Source organism: Nannochloropsis gaditana (genome assembly GCF_000240725.1).
Source record: "Nannochloropsis gaditana CCMP526 unplaced genomic scaffold scaffold372, whole genome shotgun sequence".
NCBI lineage: Eukaryota > Eustigmatophyceae > Eustigmatales > Monodopsidaceae > Microchloropsis > Microchloropsis gaditana.
Window position 1 is genome coordinate 12,098 of NW_005803581.1, and position 16,770 is coordinate 28,867.

General features: G+C 54.1%; 2 protein-coding genes across 2 annotated transcripts; both read right to left on the reverse strand.

The window, feature by feature from the left end:
* Positions 1-3,061: 3,061 nt before the first annotated feature.
* Positions 3,062-6,466, reverse strand: NGA_2013500 (uncharacterized protein; the record flags this gene model as incomplete). Its single annotated transcript, XM_005854827.1, has 1 exon — positions 3,062-6,466. A coding segment is annotated over one exon (3,121 nt), but the record flags the coding sequence as incomplete, so codon positions are not given.
* NGA_2001500 (uncharacterized protein) lies at positions 6,449-7,593 on the reverse strand (the record flags this gene model as incomplete). The annotated part of the gene is made up of 1 exon (XM_005854826.1): positions 6,449-7,593. A coding segment is annotated over one exon (1,145 nt), but the record flags the coding sequence as incomplete, so codon positions are not given.
* Between the last annotated feature and the right edge of the window lie 9,177 nt (positions 7,594-16,770).

Sequence of the window (16,770 nt, forward strand, 5' to 3'; positions counted from 1 at the left end):
CCATCCAGCAGGCAGGGGTGGGAGAGGGGGTGGGGAAGCGGTGGGTGCATATCGGTGACGACTTTTCCGAGGACATACTAGCGGCCAAAAGTGATTTCAAGCTTCGCACTATCTGGTACCACACGGCGGAGCGGAAAGCGAAGGTGGAGGAGGAGCAACTGGCAGCTAAACGGGCGAGATTGGAAGCGCAAGAAAAAGAGAGCAAGGATAGTAGCAGGACTTCAGCAGAGGAAGGAGCGGTAGGGCCTCTGAAGCTTTCTTCGTTGGCGTCCTCGTTCAAGACGTCGACAGAGCCATTTTTCAAGGACAAGGCCGCAGTGCACGTAAACACCATGGAAACAGATGACTACCTGACGCATTTCATCACAAAGGAATTTGTCGACGGTGAGGTTGAAGATTTGAAGGAAATCGTACCGCTCATTGACAATTGGGTACGGCAGGGCAAGCAAAGGCCCCCAAAGAAGAAAGCTGTGGGGGGTACGGGAAGTACTAGTGATACCTCGAGCGGTGTGGACTGTATCGAAGCACCTCAAGACAAGGAGGAAAGCAAATTCTGTATTGCGTGCCGCGCGATACTTCCTGTACGGGCTAAGTTCTGTTCCGCTTGTGGCGAGAAACAAGAGTGATCAGAGCTGTAAGCTTGAAATCAAATGACTGTGATCGAATATGTCATAAATGTGTTGCTGTACAATATTTGCGTTCAAGAGACCAATGCAAAACAGGCCGCTTAACGGAGCCCACTATCTATTAGCTTTCTATTTATGTACAAAGTGCTTTACTTCACAATGGTGTTCGAAGTGATACCGCATGTCAGCTTCTCGTAAAAAGTCCAAGAAAGAACGACAGAAGGGCTATCACCAGTACATTTCGGAAAACCATTGGTGTCCGAAATGTTGCCAATATTGGCTCAAATAAACGCTCCCGACCAAAAACAGTATTAGTATTGGGGCTTGAGCATTGGAAGACTTGAGACACGGAGGAGGGATCACCTCCCGAAGCAATTCCTAAAACTCGGATTATGGAACGCACGAAGGACGCCTTTAGACTGTTTAAGCTGTTTTTGTAACGTTTGGAATGAGAAAAGACCTTTAGATCATTTATTTAATCCTCGTTATGTTACATCTTTGTGCTCCACCAAACCGACCTGCGGCTCTCGTGCAAGCTCGATGGACACTCCATTGCCTCATGGCCGGATTGACCCCGTAAACACTGACTAGAAAGTTCCCATCGCAACTCGAACGTAGTTACATCGAGTGATCTGACCAATTCATCGCGCTCTAGTGTCAGTGCGATCTGCGTGGTGATAAAGCAAGAGAACCTTGAGTGCCCGATGAAAGGCATCCACGACTTTATTACGCACCGTATCAGAAACGAGCTCGTCATATCGCTGCCGATAATCAAGGATCTGCACAAATGGAAAAAGGGGCGTTTTAAATGAAGCATCCCACCAATGAAAAACGGGCTTCCTGCGTACCTCGTCACGAAGGTAGAAGAAGGCCTCTTCCTCTGTTTCGGCCGCAGATGGAGATGGAGCTTTTGCGGTGTTTGCATCATTTTTTGGCGACGAAGACTGATTCTCCCTCGAATGAGCTGAGACCCCCTCCAATAATTTCCACTCCACATCAAATTTATGGCTAAAGATCCCTTTTCTATCCGCTTGCTCCCACAAATGATGTAGGTGCTCTGTCTGTTAAATTATGAAGCGTAAGACTGGTATCCTCTGAATGCCAAACTGAATCTAGAAGAATGATGTAATAGCATAACCAAGGCAATGGAATTATTTCTCAACAGCTCTCACACTTCTTACCACTTCCATCGACTTGACATCCGCTACTTGCATATTCTTCACGTCTTGGATTTGCATATAGACCACCTTAAACTTGTCTTTCATATGATTCCCGCCTGAATTATTGTACTCTTCTACTGCTCCCGTCTTTTGATGTGGCGGTATCCAAATTTCGACGACTAAACGCTCGCCGGGTCCAATCAGGCCTTGATTGGGTCGGACGACGTAACGTTTAGGCTTTGTAGTTTGTACCTTAAATGCGACCCCTCCCGGAGCTCGCGACAAGTTGATAAGGGTTAGATGGGCGGTGGACGACACATTTTGGGATGAAGCACCATTAAGCACTATTTGACATTTCGATGGACTGATGGAGAGCTACCAGGTGCAGATTAATAATTGAGGAAATCAGAATAATGCTTGATCGTATTGAAGATCCCGCGGAAAATCGGGGCAAAGCAATGATTGATGAGAGAACAGGAAAGGTTTCAAATCCTCAACAGGTAGCGAAAAGGGTCGATTCAACCTCAAAAATCATTGCATGGATGTATCCCGCTAGTCCGAAAAACGTACCTGCGGTGGCTGCAAAAGTGTTGCTGGAGAAGAGCGGCCGGTAGCCATACCTTCCAGTGTGCCACGAACCTGACCAGTGTCGGAAAGAATTGAGAAAAGTTATTCATTGTCGCTGGAGCTTATTTAGCGAAGGTGGCCTGCGTGAGAGGTTGACCAACTGATAGCGCGGGTTTGACGCCAGACGTCCGACGTGACCTTGGGCGCGAGGGTTTGCGGGTGTGGGAGGCCGAGGGAAACGGCTCAACGGCTCTTCAAATAAAAACGGTTTTTTGGTGCCCTGGAGTTTCTAAAGCAATCCAAACCTTTCACAAAAATTACTGTTTTCTGGATGAAAGGAATACACGTCGAAGACAGGAAAATATGCCGGTCTCTAATAATTCAAAAAGTGGCAAAATGAGGAGGCCTGCCAGCCAAAATTCTTCCAAGCGTACGCCCTCATCACCAGCCACCACAGAGGAAACGCTTTCAGACACCGTTGCTGTACTTTCTTCTCAATTAGGTGTGTACTTATCAGTTGATTCATGATAACGGAGATGGACTTATATTATTCTCGAACATACTAGAAAGCAAGACTGCGGAATTGAACACCTTGCGAGCCGACAAGGATATCGCAGCGGCCGAAATACGGTCTTTACAGATTAAAATTCAAATGGAAAAAAACAAAAAAGAAGCATTGCTTAGAGACGTGATTCGTCTCTACAAAAGTCGCGCCAAAATTGATACATAATTGTTGCAAAAGTATACTCATGATTAGTCATGCTACGTCTCAAAATTCTCGAGAGACAAGGCAAGGGAATGACTGTATGCAAATTCCATAATACCGCATTTCAATTCTGCTTGCGCGTGACCTGCCTCTTATAATTACATGCATGCATACCAGAAATTATGAAGTTATGTACTCAAATGCTGTGCAACCTTTAGGGTTTCAAAGGCTCCAAGTTATACACAAAAAGTACATGTATGTGAAGATTTCGATGTGCCCAGCCATGTTACTTTGGAGAATGCATCCCTAGTCGCGTCGCGAACTCTAAACGCCGGAAGCGAGCATGCTTGATCAGAATTTTGGCATCGGCTTTCTTGATGATTTCAGACAATGTCAAACTTGCCAGTGGCGCAAAAATAAGTGCCACAACCCATACATCCCAGCCGATGGCTGAAAGACCCTTTCCTTTCACCAGCGTAAGGCCACGCACAATGAAATGGCACGCCTGACCAGCCACCAAACATGTACCGCCGATGATCCATGCGATATTGCGCAAAGGAGATTCTTCGCGGAGGGATGCAGTCCCGTGAAGAAAAGTAGATGACTGCGCAAACAAAGAGCAGGCTAAGGCAAGGAGCAGTAAGTCGTGGGCGACAACGTAGCTGGCTGTCACCTCCGTGTGCCCCTCTCGAAATAGAGCGCTCTGCTCTTGACAAGCTAAAAGAGCCCCAAATTGAGCCCATGCTGTCGACACAGAGGCTTGTGGTGCTCCCTTTACATGACAAGCATTGACCACGTCGGAGAATTGAACAAGTAAGGAGACCAGACATCGCGCGTGTGCGTACATGCATAGGGCCACGGTAGGCAGACAGCGCACAAGAAGAGCCCTAGTGGTCCTCAAGATGCTATGATCAAAAGGTCTAATGACATTTTTCCGCGGACAGCGCTCCAGAAGGCCCGCGTCTGCGGGCGTGACAAGGAGAGGGAGGACAAGGAGCGGAAGCACTATCCACAGAACCCACAATGTGTCAGCGAGGGACCATCTACCGCGAGTGGATCCCACAGGAAAGGGGAGCAAATGCGGCAATATTAGCAAGAGAGCAGATGTGCATAAAATTGTTGTTCCCAGTGAAATACATTGGTAGAAACACCCCAAAAGGCGGCGACTTTCCTTCACAACATTCGTCAGAACAGCAAGCGAGACAGTTGTACCGTTATCGGTTGCCTCTAAACGAAGGACAGTGAATAAGCCTACCATCGACTCATTAAAAGCAGCATCACATGGTGCCGGGACGTGCTTGCGTGACATGTCTACAGGAGACTCTGTAGGGGATGTGCAAGCCGTGGGAGATCCCTTAAGGCCGCCAGGCAGGCCCCCAACTGAAATTGCCACGTCAGCTCTCCGGAACAGTTGCGCGTTAGTGCTTCGAAAGCCACACCCGACGCAGAGGACTGATTCATGATGGTCTTGAAAAACGAGGAACATCTCATCGATGGTTGGTGGAGTCGCGTCTGTATACACACTCACCAGAAGAGGCACATTGTCAACCTTGTGCAGGTGCTCGCGAATGGCGGCGCATCCGTGAGGGAGACGACTTTTAATTGCCCAGTCACCATACACGTCGCCGCGACCTACGATTAGATGGCTTTTGGGGACAGTCACAACGGACGGGCGCAAGGAAATTGCAGCATTCCAGTCCATGGTAATCCCCATCTGCTCAGCAAGCTTCTTGGAGCGTCGCATGTTCCGCGGACTGAAAAATAAGAAGCGGACCCCGGAGGCCATCATTTCCTCCACAAATCCGGGCATCTCATCGCGAGGCAGGACGCTTGATGCGACCAGTCCCAGGAACACTTGTCGCCGGAGTAAGATCCACAGCAATCCATCTTCTCGAGCCTGACTGTCAAAAGTAGCTTCAGCCTTTACTCCGCCTCCCTTACGACGCTTGCTCGCATTTCTTATCTCACTTGCACAACCGTAACTGACCTTAATGTTCGCTGAAGACAAGTTTTCCGTCCCAGCTAGAGGAGTAGGCTCTGTACTTCCCCGAAGAAGGTCCGGCATGCTGATGCTCACGTGTGGAAAGTCTCTGAGGGCGCCAGTCTCTGTGTCCCTGTCAATTTTGTGACCATGCTGGTCTTTCGAGCTCGGCAGAGGCGATTGAACGTTCTGGGATGCTCCGATGTATTCAGAAGGCGACTCAGGAGTGTACTGCGGCGGCCTCGTTTTTGAAAGAATAGCCCTTTCTGCCCATCGCGCTGCATCATCGACTCGATCCTCCCAAGGATTGGGCCGATCTTTTTCGATTTCATCGTCTTCTTGCACACCTGTGGGACCGTGCGGGCTCATTTTTGCCTCGCTCTCAGTCATAGCTTCCTCCTGAACTGCATCTACGTGCGCCATTTCATCAAATCGATGGTAGTCGTCCACAAGATATGTGGGTGGGTCTTCGACCTGTCCTCGCGCAAACAACCCCCGTTGGTGATGCGGCAGTGGTGTATAGGAAAGGCACACGACGTGAAAGCCGTCCAGCGCCCAAGCCTTCCATGTGGAGATAATGAGGCGGCGATCCTCCGTGGTGAGATTCGAGATCACCTTGCCGTTCCAGTAGTCGACGCACCTCGACAGAGCCGGTGTGGGCGCCCCCTCCGAAAAAAGCTGCATACCGCCCGAGCTTGCAACCGCGCTCGCATCAAAATCAGCCTCATCACCCGTACCGCCTCGTCGCCGTACATCTTCCCACACAGCCGACGTCATGTACGGCTGGAGCGTTCCCCGGGAGCGCGTTTCCTCCAAGGAAGACGCACGATTATCCTCGCTTGTCTGCTCTTCCACCCGATGCGACGCGACGACCTGAAGGCGACCGCGTCTTTTGAAAAACGGCCGCAAATCATCTGATGCAGAAAAGCCGATACCATGTGCGAGCTGCGCTAGGTACGCCCTCCGATGACAGGGCGCGTCTTCAAGGACGAAATCGACAAGTGCTTGGCCAGGGTCGACCAGTCCCGGGCACCCGCCCCTCGCGTGATCGCGCAGACTCACTCCCCTCCGCGCCTCTGCTTCCACCAATGCCAAGCTGCAGAAACCCACAGGTTTCAAGGAGGCCAAGTGCTGTGTCCACCCAGGATCCTCAAATTTGACGGTAGGCAGGGTCGTGGCAGGGAGGATCTCAGGGGGAGGATCAAGGAGTGGTTCGCGGACCATCTGCAGCACCGTAGACGTGGACGTTTCCTGCGTTTTTTTCGAGTTCAAAAGAAAGACCGCTTCAGGAGACGAGGTATCGGAGACAAGCAACTCATCGTCTATCACTCCCAGCATGGTGACGGCGCCCAGGCGCTCCACCGTCTTGCTCTGGATGAGAGGGATAGGCAGCAGTGCGCGCCTTCTCTGAAGCTTAGCCCCCTGGTGGCCCCCTGTAATCGTGACAGGCACATGCTGTGCTGCGGCGGACCGAGTAGGGGGTTGTAACAGCGGTACGGGCAGCAAACGTGCGCGCAAGGTGGCGGCAGCGTATCTCATAAACCTCCTCACAGGCATCCGGTCACGGCGAGCGGACTTCAGCCGGATGCGTCGCTCCGGCTCCAGGTCCGCTTCCGCCTCTCCCTTCCTTTGCGCCCCCCAGTTGCCCTGCCATTGCGCCAGATGCAAATCCTCCACCACTGTCAGTAGGCGTGCGATGCTGAGGGCCTCCGCCAGCAGGGACAGGGCGGGCCTGGCTACGGGAAGGGCGAGGATGGCCAGACAGGCGGGCTCCACGAGCAGAAAGTGGGCCCACGAGGTCTTCTCCTGTTCTTGCCACAGAAAGCGCACTGAGGCAGCCACCAGCAGAATCAACATCAATGCCAAGACTCCGTATTTCGCAGCGGAACGCGAGATACGCATATCCTTGGCGAAGAGCGTGTCTGGCGGCGAGCCGGCTCGGTCGGGGCGGAGCATCTCCTCCAGGAAGGCCTTCATGGGCGTAGCCCGCAGGCGAAAGCAGCGCATGTCTCTGCATAGAACCAGCAATCGTTGCGAGACAGGAGACAGGGCGCTCTTGCGCAAGAAGGAAGTCTGGCGGTCAGGACGCATGCCGACCTTGCTCCCGGCGGGCAACACTTCAGGCTTCCCTTGCGCGGGCGTGGACGCGAGGAAGGGGTGATGCGGCCCTTCCTCTACATTCCTACTATGGTTCTCCCTCTTCTCGGTGCTCTCCAGGTCCAGCTCCTCTACTTCTGCGGGAGTCGAGTCTCCGGCACAGAGGGCGATTATGTCCTCCTCGACTAAGAGAAGGCCAGGCACACGCTGCCACTGGTTGTCCCGAAATACAGGGTAGATGGACAGCATAGGCGACCCTTGTTTCAAAATGGCATGATGCCGACGTATCGATGCATATTCATCATCTGCAGCGGTCAGAACGCTCTCACGGTACGTCTCAACACTTTCTCGTACTCGCCCTAAAAGTTCCCGCTGCTGACAAATCTGCCGTGCCGCCACAATCCACACATTGAGTATCACATTGACTACCAATATACCGCGATAAATCCACTTGGCCACTTCACCATTGCCGCCGTCGTCGTGGCTATGCTCCTCCAGGGCCTCGCCAATCACAAGCACCGTGACACACCCCAGCAAAGCACCTTGAGAGAGCAGCGCGTCCTTAGCCACGAATATGAAATTCAATGAACCCTGCCGCAGCCTGAGGATTTCAGCTGAGGTGGCGTCGTCGCACACCTGACAAATGCGCTGTCGGGCAGTGCTCCAATCCAGGCCCCTGGGTGGAGGCGATGCCGTCTCCTCGCTCGCTTCTGGCGCCCCTCCTTCCCGTGTTACGTGTGCCTCAGGTGTCATGGGCGGAGTCTTGCCATCATTATCCCTGCAGACGCATGCCGAACGTCTGATTGGAACATTTTTGTGTGTCTACTGTGTTGAGTGACTTCGATCAAAGCAGCAAATGTGCCGTCGGGTAATTGCCTCCCTGTTCTTGATCGCCGGGATCTCTTCACCTTGAGGGATGCATCGTCATGCAACAATTATTCCCTTTTGGGGGGCTTTACAATCGACAGCCACTGCCTTATTACAGACAGGTAAATGCTTACCATGCTTCGCGTCATGCCTGCAGCCCGAGTGTTCAGGGCGAGTGCACGTCGGTTGGGAGTGAGGTAAGAAATGGGGTGGGGCAGTCTCGGTGGAAGGGGCACTTCAACTCAGTAAGTTCCGTCGTCTGGCAAACGCAGCACTGGCACACAAAACCACGCGAAAAAGAAGAATGCGACAACACACCTGGAAACACGAGCGCGTTTCTTTTCTTCCAACGCGCAATCGGACGAAAGCGCACCCGAACGAGACGTAATGGACTATGATGTCGTTACTGTGGGCGCCGGGCCAGCGGTAAATATAAATGCGGGGGGGCAAGCTGCAAGAAGAGCGTTACCGTCTAGCGGCGTGTTTATTTTGGGATCACAATATCTCTTGCCCCAATTCGATCCTTCTCTTGTTTAAAATCTTGCAACTGCAGGGCTTAGCTGCCGCCATACGCCTCAAGCAATTAGCAAATGCACAAAATAAGGAGTTGAGCGTCTGTGTCCTGGAAAAAGGCGCGGAGGTTGGAGCGCACATCTTATCTGGTGCGTGGTGATTCACGCCCCTTATTGCGCAGGCGGGGGACAGCGCATGACGGAGTCGGTCTCGAAGGCATTTCGTGGGCTATACACGAGACGTTGTACGTGACACCCGATACCCTTACGGGTCCACACAATCACACAGGCAATGTCTTCGAGCCACGGGCCTTGGATGAGCTTATCCCTGACTGGAGGGAGAAGGGGGCGCCCATAGACACGCCCGTAACGGAAGACGCCTTTCTAATCCTCTACGACGACAAGAAGTCCGTGCGACTCCCGAACGCTCTCTTGCCCCCCCAGCAGGTATGCTACAAGGGTAAAGAAGCTATGGGAAGAGTAAATATGGAGAAATCGACAATCATTCAAGTGTGAACAATTCTCTCACACACGTAATCGGGCCCCTCCCCAACACGTCGTTTTTCAGCACAATGACGGAAACTATGTTGTGAGCTTGAGCCAGTTGGTGCGCTGGCTCGGTGAGCAGGCAGAGGAGCTCGGTGTGGACATCTTTCCCGGCTTTTCGGCCGCAGAAGTGCTCTACGATGAGGGCTCCGGGGGGGTGGTAGGGGTGGCCACGCGCGACGTGGGCATCAGCAAGGACGGCAGCAAGAAGAGCAACTACCAGCCGGGCATTGAACTGCGGGGGAAGCAGACGATCTTCGCGGAAGGCGCGCGCGGATCTTGTTCTGAGGCGGTGATGAAAAAATTCGACTTGAGGGCTGCGGCCGACGTGCAGACGTACGGCCTCGGCGTCAAGGAGGTGTGGGAGGTCCCAGAGGCGAATTTCAAACCAGGGTAGGTCGAGGAAGGGCGGAAGAGAGAGACCGGGTAGAGGGCGCGGAGATGTATCGGGCGGGGTGCTTCCCTCAATTGTACACCCGCGTCATCCCTCCCTCGACAGCTTCGTCATGCACACGCTGGGGTGGCCCCTGCAAACGGGGCCTCTGGACACGACCTTCGGAGGCTCCTTTCTCTACCACCTGAAGCCAAATCTCGTGCTCCTCGGGATGGTTGTGGGGCTCGACTATGAAAATCCGTACCTGAACCCGTGAGTGCTATCATTTCCTCCCTTTCAGGTTTTCTGATTCTCTCGTTTTCAAAAACCTTTTCCCAGTGCGGAACTCGTTCAAGGAACGCACGCACCTTGTACGGCAAGCTTGCATTGTAGTTTCCTCATTACCCTTTCCGGATATACCCATTCGCGTTATCATCTTATCAGTTACAAGGAGTTTCAGCGCTGGAAGCTGCATCCGGACATCCTGAGACACATCCAGGACGGCCAGGTCATCTCCTATGGCGCGCGAGTCCTGAATGAGGGAGGCTATCATGCCATTCCGAAGTTGACATTCCCCGGAGGAGTCTTGGTATGGGAGAGAGACAGGGCTCTGGGCCCCGGCAAATGTCTTTTGAGGATTGCTGACTCCCGTCTCATTTTTAGCTGGCCGCGGCACTCATGATTTCATTCTTGCCCCTGGAATAGGTGGGTTGCGGTGCCGGTTTTTTGAATGCCGTCAAGATCAAAGGCTCACACACTGCCATTAAGGTAAAGACCTCCCCCTCGCACCCCTTCTCCTCATACAGGCCTCCTGCATGCGAAGCACCACTCTTAGCTTGAGATAGAATACGGCAGATTATTTTTATAGTCCGAATGATCGTCTTAATCCCTCCTTCTATGTTGTCTCTCCACAGTCGGGCATGGTTGCCGCTGAATCGATCTTCCAAATCCTCGATTCCTCCTCCGACCCGAACGCCCCGCCTATCCCTCATGAAGCGACCGCCTACCAAGACAGCATGGAGTCTTCTTGGGTCTACGAGGAGCTCAAGGCCGTCCGCAACGTCCACGCGGGTTTCAGTAAGGGGCTAGCTCCGGGCCTTGCCTACGCGGGATTGGCCACCCACATCTTTAAAGGGCGGGAGCCATGGACTTTCCACAACACCGTCTCAGACTCGGCAAAAAGCAAGAAAGCCGCCGCCTGCACACCGATTCAGTACCCGAAAAACGACGGTCGATACACCTTTGATCTACTCACGAACCTGCAGCGGAGCGGAACTTACCACGAAGGAGACCAACCCGCGCACTTGCGTGTAAAGAAAGATCTCACTGACGTGCCTGGTCGGATTTCATACCCGGAGTATGCTGGTCCGGAGCAAAGGTTTTGTCCGGCGGGGGTTTATGAGTATAAGGTCGAGGACGAAGGCGGGAAGGAGTCTGCCGAGCTAATAATAAATGCTCAGAATTGCGTGCACTGCAAATGCTGCAGGTAAGGCACCACAGGTTTGCCAGACTGGGCGAGCACAGGCTATTGAGAAGAGTTTTCCTTCCTACCCATTGGTTTTATCCGAATCTCACGATGATTTTTCTGAGCCTTGCGTATCCAATTTTTTAAACAGCATTAAAATGCCTGAGGAGTACATCGAATGGAGCGTTCCCGAGGGAGGCGGTGGCCCGAGCTACACAGTCATGTGAGGTCCGACCTCCAAGTTGCGGAAGCCGCCGAGGCCAAACCTCCCCTCTGAAGCAAGGACTATTGTACAAGGGGCCCCCATTAATGCTTCGGCTTTTCAAAGTCGAGCTGCAGGAATATAGTCGTTGAGCAGGTGACATTTTTGTCGTGATGAGATCACATTAGGACACGTGAGGAAAAAGAAATGAAATTTTCGAAAGAAACGCGAATACCGCCAATGTGCGCCGTTGCACACCCGGTACACTACTCCATGCCGGGGACCAAAATTATTTTTACTTTCGTTGAATTCTCTTGCCTCGCGCTGTGGCTCCAAACGGCTCCTTTTGGTCTCCTATTTGCTGCCTCCGCTCGCTTTGCTTCAGCCGGTGCCTAGCACTTGCTCAATCAAATGATTTGCATACTGCATACCTCCATCACCCATGATGACAACATCGTATGCCTCTAGGAAAAGAGGGAGTTGCGCCACGAGGTCTCGTCCTGTCTCAAGAAAGCCCAACGATATTACCTGTCGCTCCATTCCCCCCCCGCTCGCCATCTTCAAGTCTCCAAGGGAACCCCCAAGGAGGAAGACGTTTGACGGTGACCGCAGCTCTCCCCCCCCCATCCCCACCGATGCGCCCCGCATCATCCCCGACCGAAAATGCCTGGCGGTGGTCATGTTCATGTTCAGAGCGTGGACCACGGGGCCCGAAAAGCCATGGGCCACCCCGTCGGGTCCGGCACGGAAAAAATTCGAGACAAGGCGAAGATTTGGGGGAAGGAATCCGCCATGAGCCGCCAGACCTGTACAAGCGTAGGATGGACACAGTCAGAAATCCTTGCCAAAAGCCCTACTTTGGCTCATTTTATATGATCAAGCCACTCTTTTAGGCCCCTCTGACGCCCACTGCCACATCCCCATCCCACCCTACCTGGGGCTGACGACGCCAGAATGTGCGCCACGACGTCACCGTAGCCGGGGCAGAAAATCGTCAGGGGGACTCCGCGAAAGGCCAACATCTTGAGCGTCTGTTCCAGGTTTGTGCGCAGGGGCACCGAGCTGGCAAAGTCGTGGACGGCACGCGGCAGGGCGGGAAGGTATACTTGCCCCTCTCTGGCCACGATCTCGTGCACCTTCTGCGTGAATTCCTCCTGCTTGGCATGCCGCTCCTCCTCCGTCGTCGCGGCCTCCAGCTCGCGGCGCAGGGTCCCCGCGAGCCCGTCCAGCGTGGCGCGGGTATGGGCCATCAGCACTGCTTCGTGCACCAGGCCCTCGGCGCTCTCCGTCCGCTGCCCGCCCGGCGCCCTGTAGGGCTTCAGACCGCCCTCGAAAGCGGCCAGGACCTCCAGGCTCTGGGAGCCTGCCTGGGCAAAGCTCCGGATCTTCTCTCGGAGGCCCCGAGGGTCGCGGACCAGGAGCATGTTGTCCCCCACCGTGAACACGTCCGGCAGGTCTTCCTCCCCCTCCAGATGGGCCCTCGTGTCCCCGAAGCCCTGCTCCTGCACCACCGCGCCTTCGCTGCCGGAAGGAGGGGAGAAAGGTGAAGGAGGAGGGGGAGGCGGGACTGGGAGATGACGGGCATCTGGGTGACGCCCCTGTGGCCCTCCAGGCGCGCTGGGATAGAGGCCATCGGAGCGAGCGGGGCCGCGCCACGGGTCACCCGCCCGCGCCGGGGGTGGCGGGTACTGCTCGCTCGAGGGTCCGGCCCCGGCCCCTGGATACGGAGGTCGGCCACCCTCGCTGGACAGGCCGTCCCTGCCGTAGGGGGGCGGGGGAGGATACTGCGTCTGCCGCCGCTCGCCTTGGTCTTCTTCCCCCTTGCTCTCCAGCAGGCTTTGGGTCGTGCGAACGATCCTCGCGGAGAGCCTCCCCCACAGGCCCTCTTGGGGGGGCTCGGGGGGGGGGAGGGGGGGCTGCCATGGAGGTCTTAGGGCGTCTGTGTACTGAGATAGACCTGGCTGCGGCTTCTGCGGCTGCGAAGGGTACTGCGGTTGCTGCGCTGGGGTCGAGGGCAGGCCAGGGGCGGGGGGGGGGCGGGCCTTGTCCGGGATAGGCCGCGGGCGGGAACAGAGGTCTTTGTGATGGTTGCTGCCGCGCGTCTTGCCAACCCTGGCTGTCTTGCCTGCCGGTGTAACCGATCGGGTCGAGGTTGTGAGCCACTTGTCGCGGGGGCATGGGGGCACCGGAAGCGTGCTGCACGGGCCACGAGAGCACGTGAGGGCGCCCACACAACACCCAAGGACTTGTTTGAGGACACATACCCTTCGTTCGCTCCTACGAATATTTTATTTGTCAGCCGGGACCAGAAGCCTTCCTGTGGAGGGGACGAGCCGGGGCGTGGCTGCTGCTCCGGAAACTGGTCGGGGTACTGGCCCTGGCGACGCTGAAGTCCCTCGACTGGTGATGGCCCCCGCCAAGAATAGCCCTATCGGGATGGTAAGCGCCGAGTCAGACGTCACGGCAGGCACAGGTATCCCCTAGCGGTAGAGATGAGACGCACGACATGAATACTTACCTCGGGGGGGTAGCCCTCCCGACCCGGAGGCGGTTGTCCACCCCGATTCCCCTGGATGGACCAGGGAATAGGACGAAAATATGGAAATAAGCACATTTGAAGCAATAATCCCTGGCTAGATGTGAGATGTTCTTACTTGCTGTTGATGAAAAGGCGGAGCAGGTGCACTGCTACGTGACGGAGGAGGGGGGGGAGGCGGGGGATGGTATTGACCATGTTGTTGCTGCTGCGGCTGCCATCCATTTTCCGCCCGCACCATGCTCAAGACTCCTCCGGCAAGCATTGTGATGGCGGCAAAAGGATGTTTTTTGGGCAGATACCTTCTTTCTCTCCTTGAAGGAGCTGCGACCCCTCCGGATGCGACCATCCTGCTTGTCGCTCGTAACGTTCAGAGAGGTCGTCCCTGCATGAAAGGGTACCAGAGGCCGTGAAAAGTACGTTTTGTTGGCATGTATCAAGCCGGCATAATAATGTGAAGCCTGCATCAGTATTTGAGGGGCTGGCTGACAAATTAAGGGTTTGCCTTCCCCCTAGTACCTCGATGATCGCCTCCGTCGCCCCTCCGTCCCAGCGAGGCCGTCGTGAACCCCCTCACTGCCTCCGTTCCGGCTCAAAAGGACGCATTGCATCCACTGATCTCCCACAACTCTCTCGAGACAGGCTGTGGACAACCCATTATTATGACATTGCTTTCGAAATCCTTGCTTGTGGTGGGTCTGGCTCTAGTGGCGCGGGCTTCTACACGTGCGATGCAGCAAGGTTCGCGAGTGGTCTTCAATACTTATTTATGAATTTCGAAAATGTCAACACTTACACGATTTCGATCTATAAACTACACAGAAAGTCCCTCTGTCCCAGCCGTGGTGTTGGATTTGCTTGCGGCATTTGCAGTTTCTCTGGCAGGAGCCCTGTTGGGAGCCGGCCCTTTTCGCCCCATTCATCTTGCTCAAGACGCTTCCCTCCGCTGCAAAGACATCTCCTCCTCCCGACCTGATTTCGCTGTCTTCAGTCATCGAGGACCTTTATTGCGGAGCCGTCAATTCTAACGAAACGATTACAGATTCGTAAATTATTGGTCCAAGCTTTATTTCATTCCTTGTTCTTCAGTTACCACCATGTTCTTTCTCTCCCTCATAGAAAGTAACGTCCTGACGCGATGAGTGTGCCATGTTGTGGTCAGAATCAGAGCTCTTTCGTCCAGTCGTTAAGTGGTCTTCTCGATGCAGAGCAGTTTAGTACACAAGCAGCTTCCCGGGCTTGACGTACGCGCGGGCGAACGAGTAGCCGGCTGTGCTCAACTGGGAGAAGGCCACTTTGCCCCGCGGAACCACGAAGCCGTAAAAGAATCGTGCCCGCGCCACTTCCAACATGCGCTTGGCAATCCCCTGTCGCCGCATGTTCTGGCTGACCCACACCTGCTTGATCCCTATCGCTGCCTCCACTTTTTCGTGCAGATACTCCACCCCTTGCGGTAGCATACTCAAGCCCACCCTGCTCTTGTCCGCATGTCTGAGCACTCCACCAGTGCTCGCCGCCATTTTACCGGTGGCGGTCTGCATGCTGTCGGTGTGCTCGTTCTGCCCCGAGGCCGCGGGTACCCTCCCCTCTGGGCCCTCTCCCTCTCCTCCGTGCAGAGAGTCAGCAATCCCGGACACTCTTGAGCCTCGCGAACGCTTTTGCATTCCGCAGACATGAGACCCTTCCTTTGAGGGTATTGTTCCTGACACAGGATGTGCTACATTTATCTTCTCTGCGATCACGCAGCCCACTACGCGCCTTCCGTGCACGTACAAGAAAGCCTTCTCTGTGGTCTTGAGCACTATATCACCTTCTCTGAGGGGAACAAACCCCATTTCTTGATCCATCACACGTTTCACCTCCCTCATCTTTGTGAGTGGCGCCGCTCCATCCCCAGGGCGAACCTCAATCACCCTCCCGTCCACTCCTTCTTGACCCCACACTAGGCGCTGGTCCCGCCACCCGGGGCAGACAAGGCCAGCTGCAACAGACCGGCAGAATTTTACATGGTCTTTCTCGTCTTCCTCTTGGCCATTTACGTATAAGAGGCCACATGTGCCACAAAGCGTGCGTTTCCCGTGCGATCTCTGGCCGAGATCCAAATAAGTTTGAGTGAGGGTTTTCTTGGGAGCATGTGGGGAGGCTTTGGACGTGGACGTCCAAGAAGAGACGCGCGAATCCGAGGACGCAGCGTAAGCTGGCCTGATTTTTTTAGTATGCCTCCCACTGAAGCAATCCTTCAAAATACCAAAAGCAGACATTGCTGTTCAATGTGGTCACGGGTGAGCTCCCGGCACATGTTACCTTTTATGCTCTACACCGAGGCACCATGTATAAGCACTTACCATCGCGCATCCCTTATATGCTGGTCATTTCGCTAGAAAATTTTCAGTAGTATTGACAATTCGATATTCGTGTATCACACCTGCAGATATACGAAAATGAAAGATGGCGTTAGGCCGGGGGGCGGGGACGTTTTCGCGGCAGCGCCCAAGGCTCGCCGAAGAACACGATGACGCATGTCTCCCCGTTACCAAAAAGTGCAATCCCACTCTTTTGTTTTGAGTGCATTCGCTTGTATCTGATCCAAATATGCGCTTGCGACTGAAATAAAGCATGATTTCTTTATCTTAGTAGGTATGATAGATGAACATCGAATTGGTGAGGTAACACAGCCTTTGCCTCATCATGATTCTAATCGCGATTTGGCTGAAAAATGGGCCGCACTCCAGCAACGGACAACGACATGGCCAAAGATGGAACCAGCAGCTGAAGAAATTAGATCCTTGGCCATTCGATACGGGAAAGCAGTCGAGGAAAAAGATAAGCTGCTCAGTATTTTGGAAACTGATGCCACTGATTCACAAGAAAATCTATGTTTAGCTCAGGAAGCTCATAGCAAGCAACGGGATACATTGATAGAGTTTCACCGCGCTCACGTAGACACACTACAAAAAGCATTTGATCGCGATTTGCAAGAACTCGAAGAAGAGTTCCAAGAGGAGATGCTTTCGTTGGAGAAACAGCATGAGGAGGAAAAGTCGGAACTCCGCCAGTTGCTGGTAGGCATGGAAACATTCGAGCAGACCAAGGAGCGGGAGGGACAGGAACTCCATGCAAGAGTTCGCGATG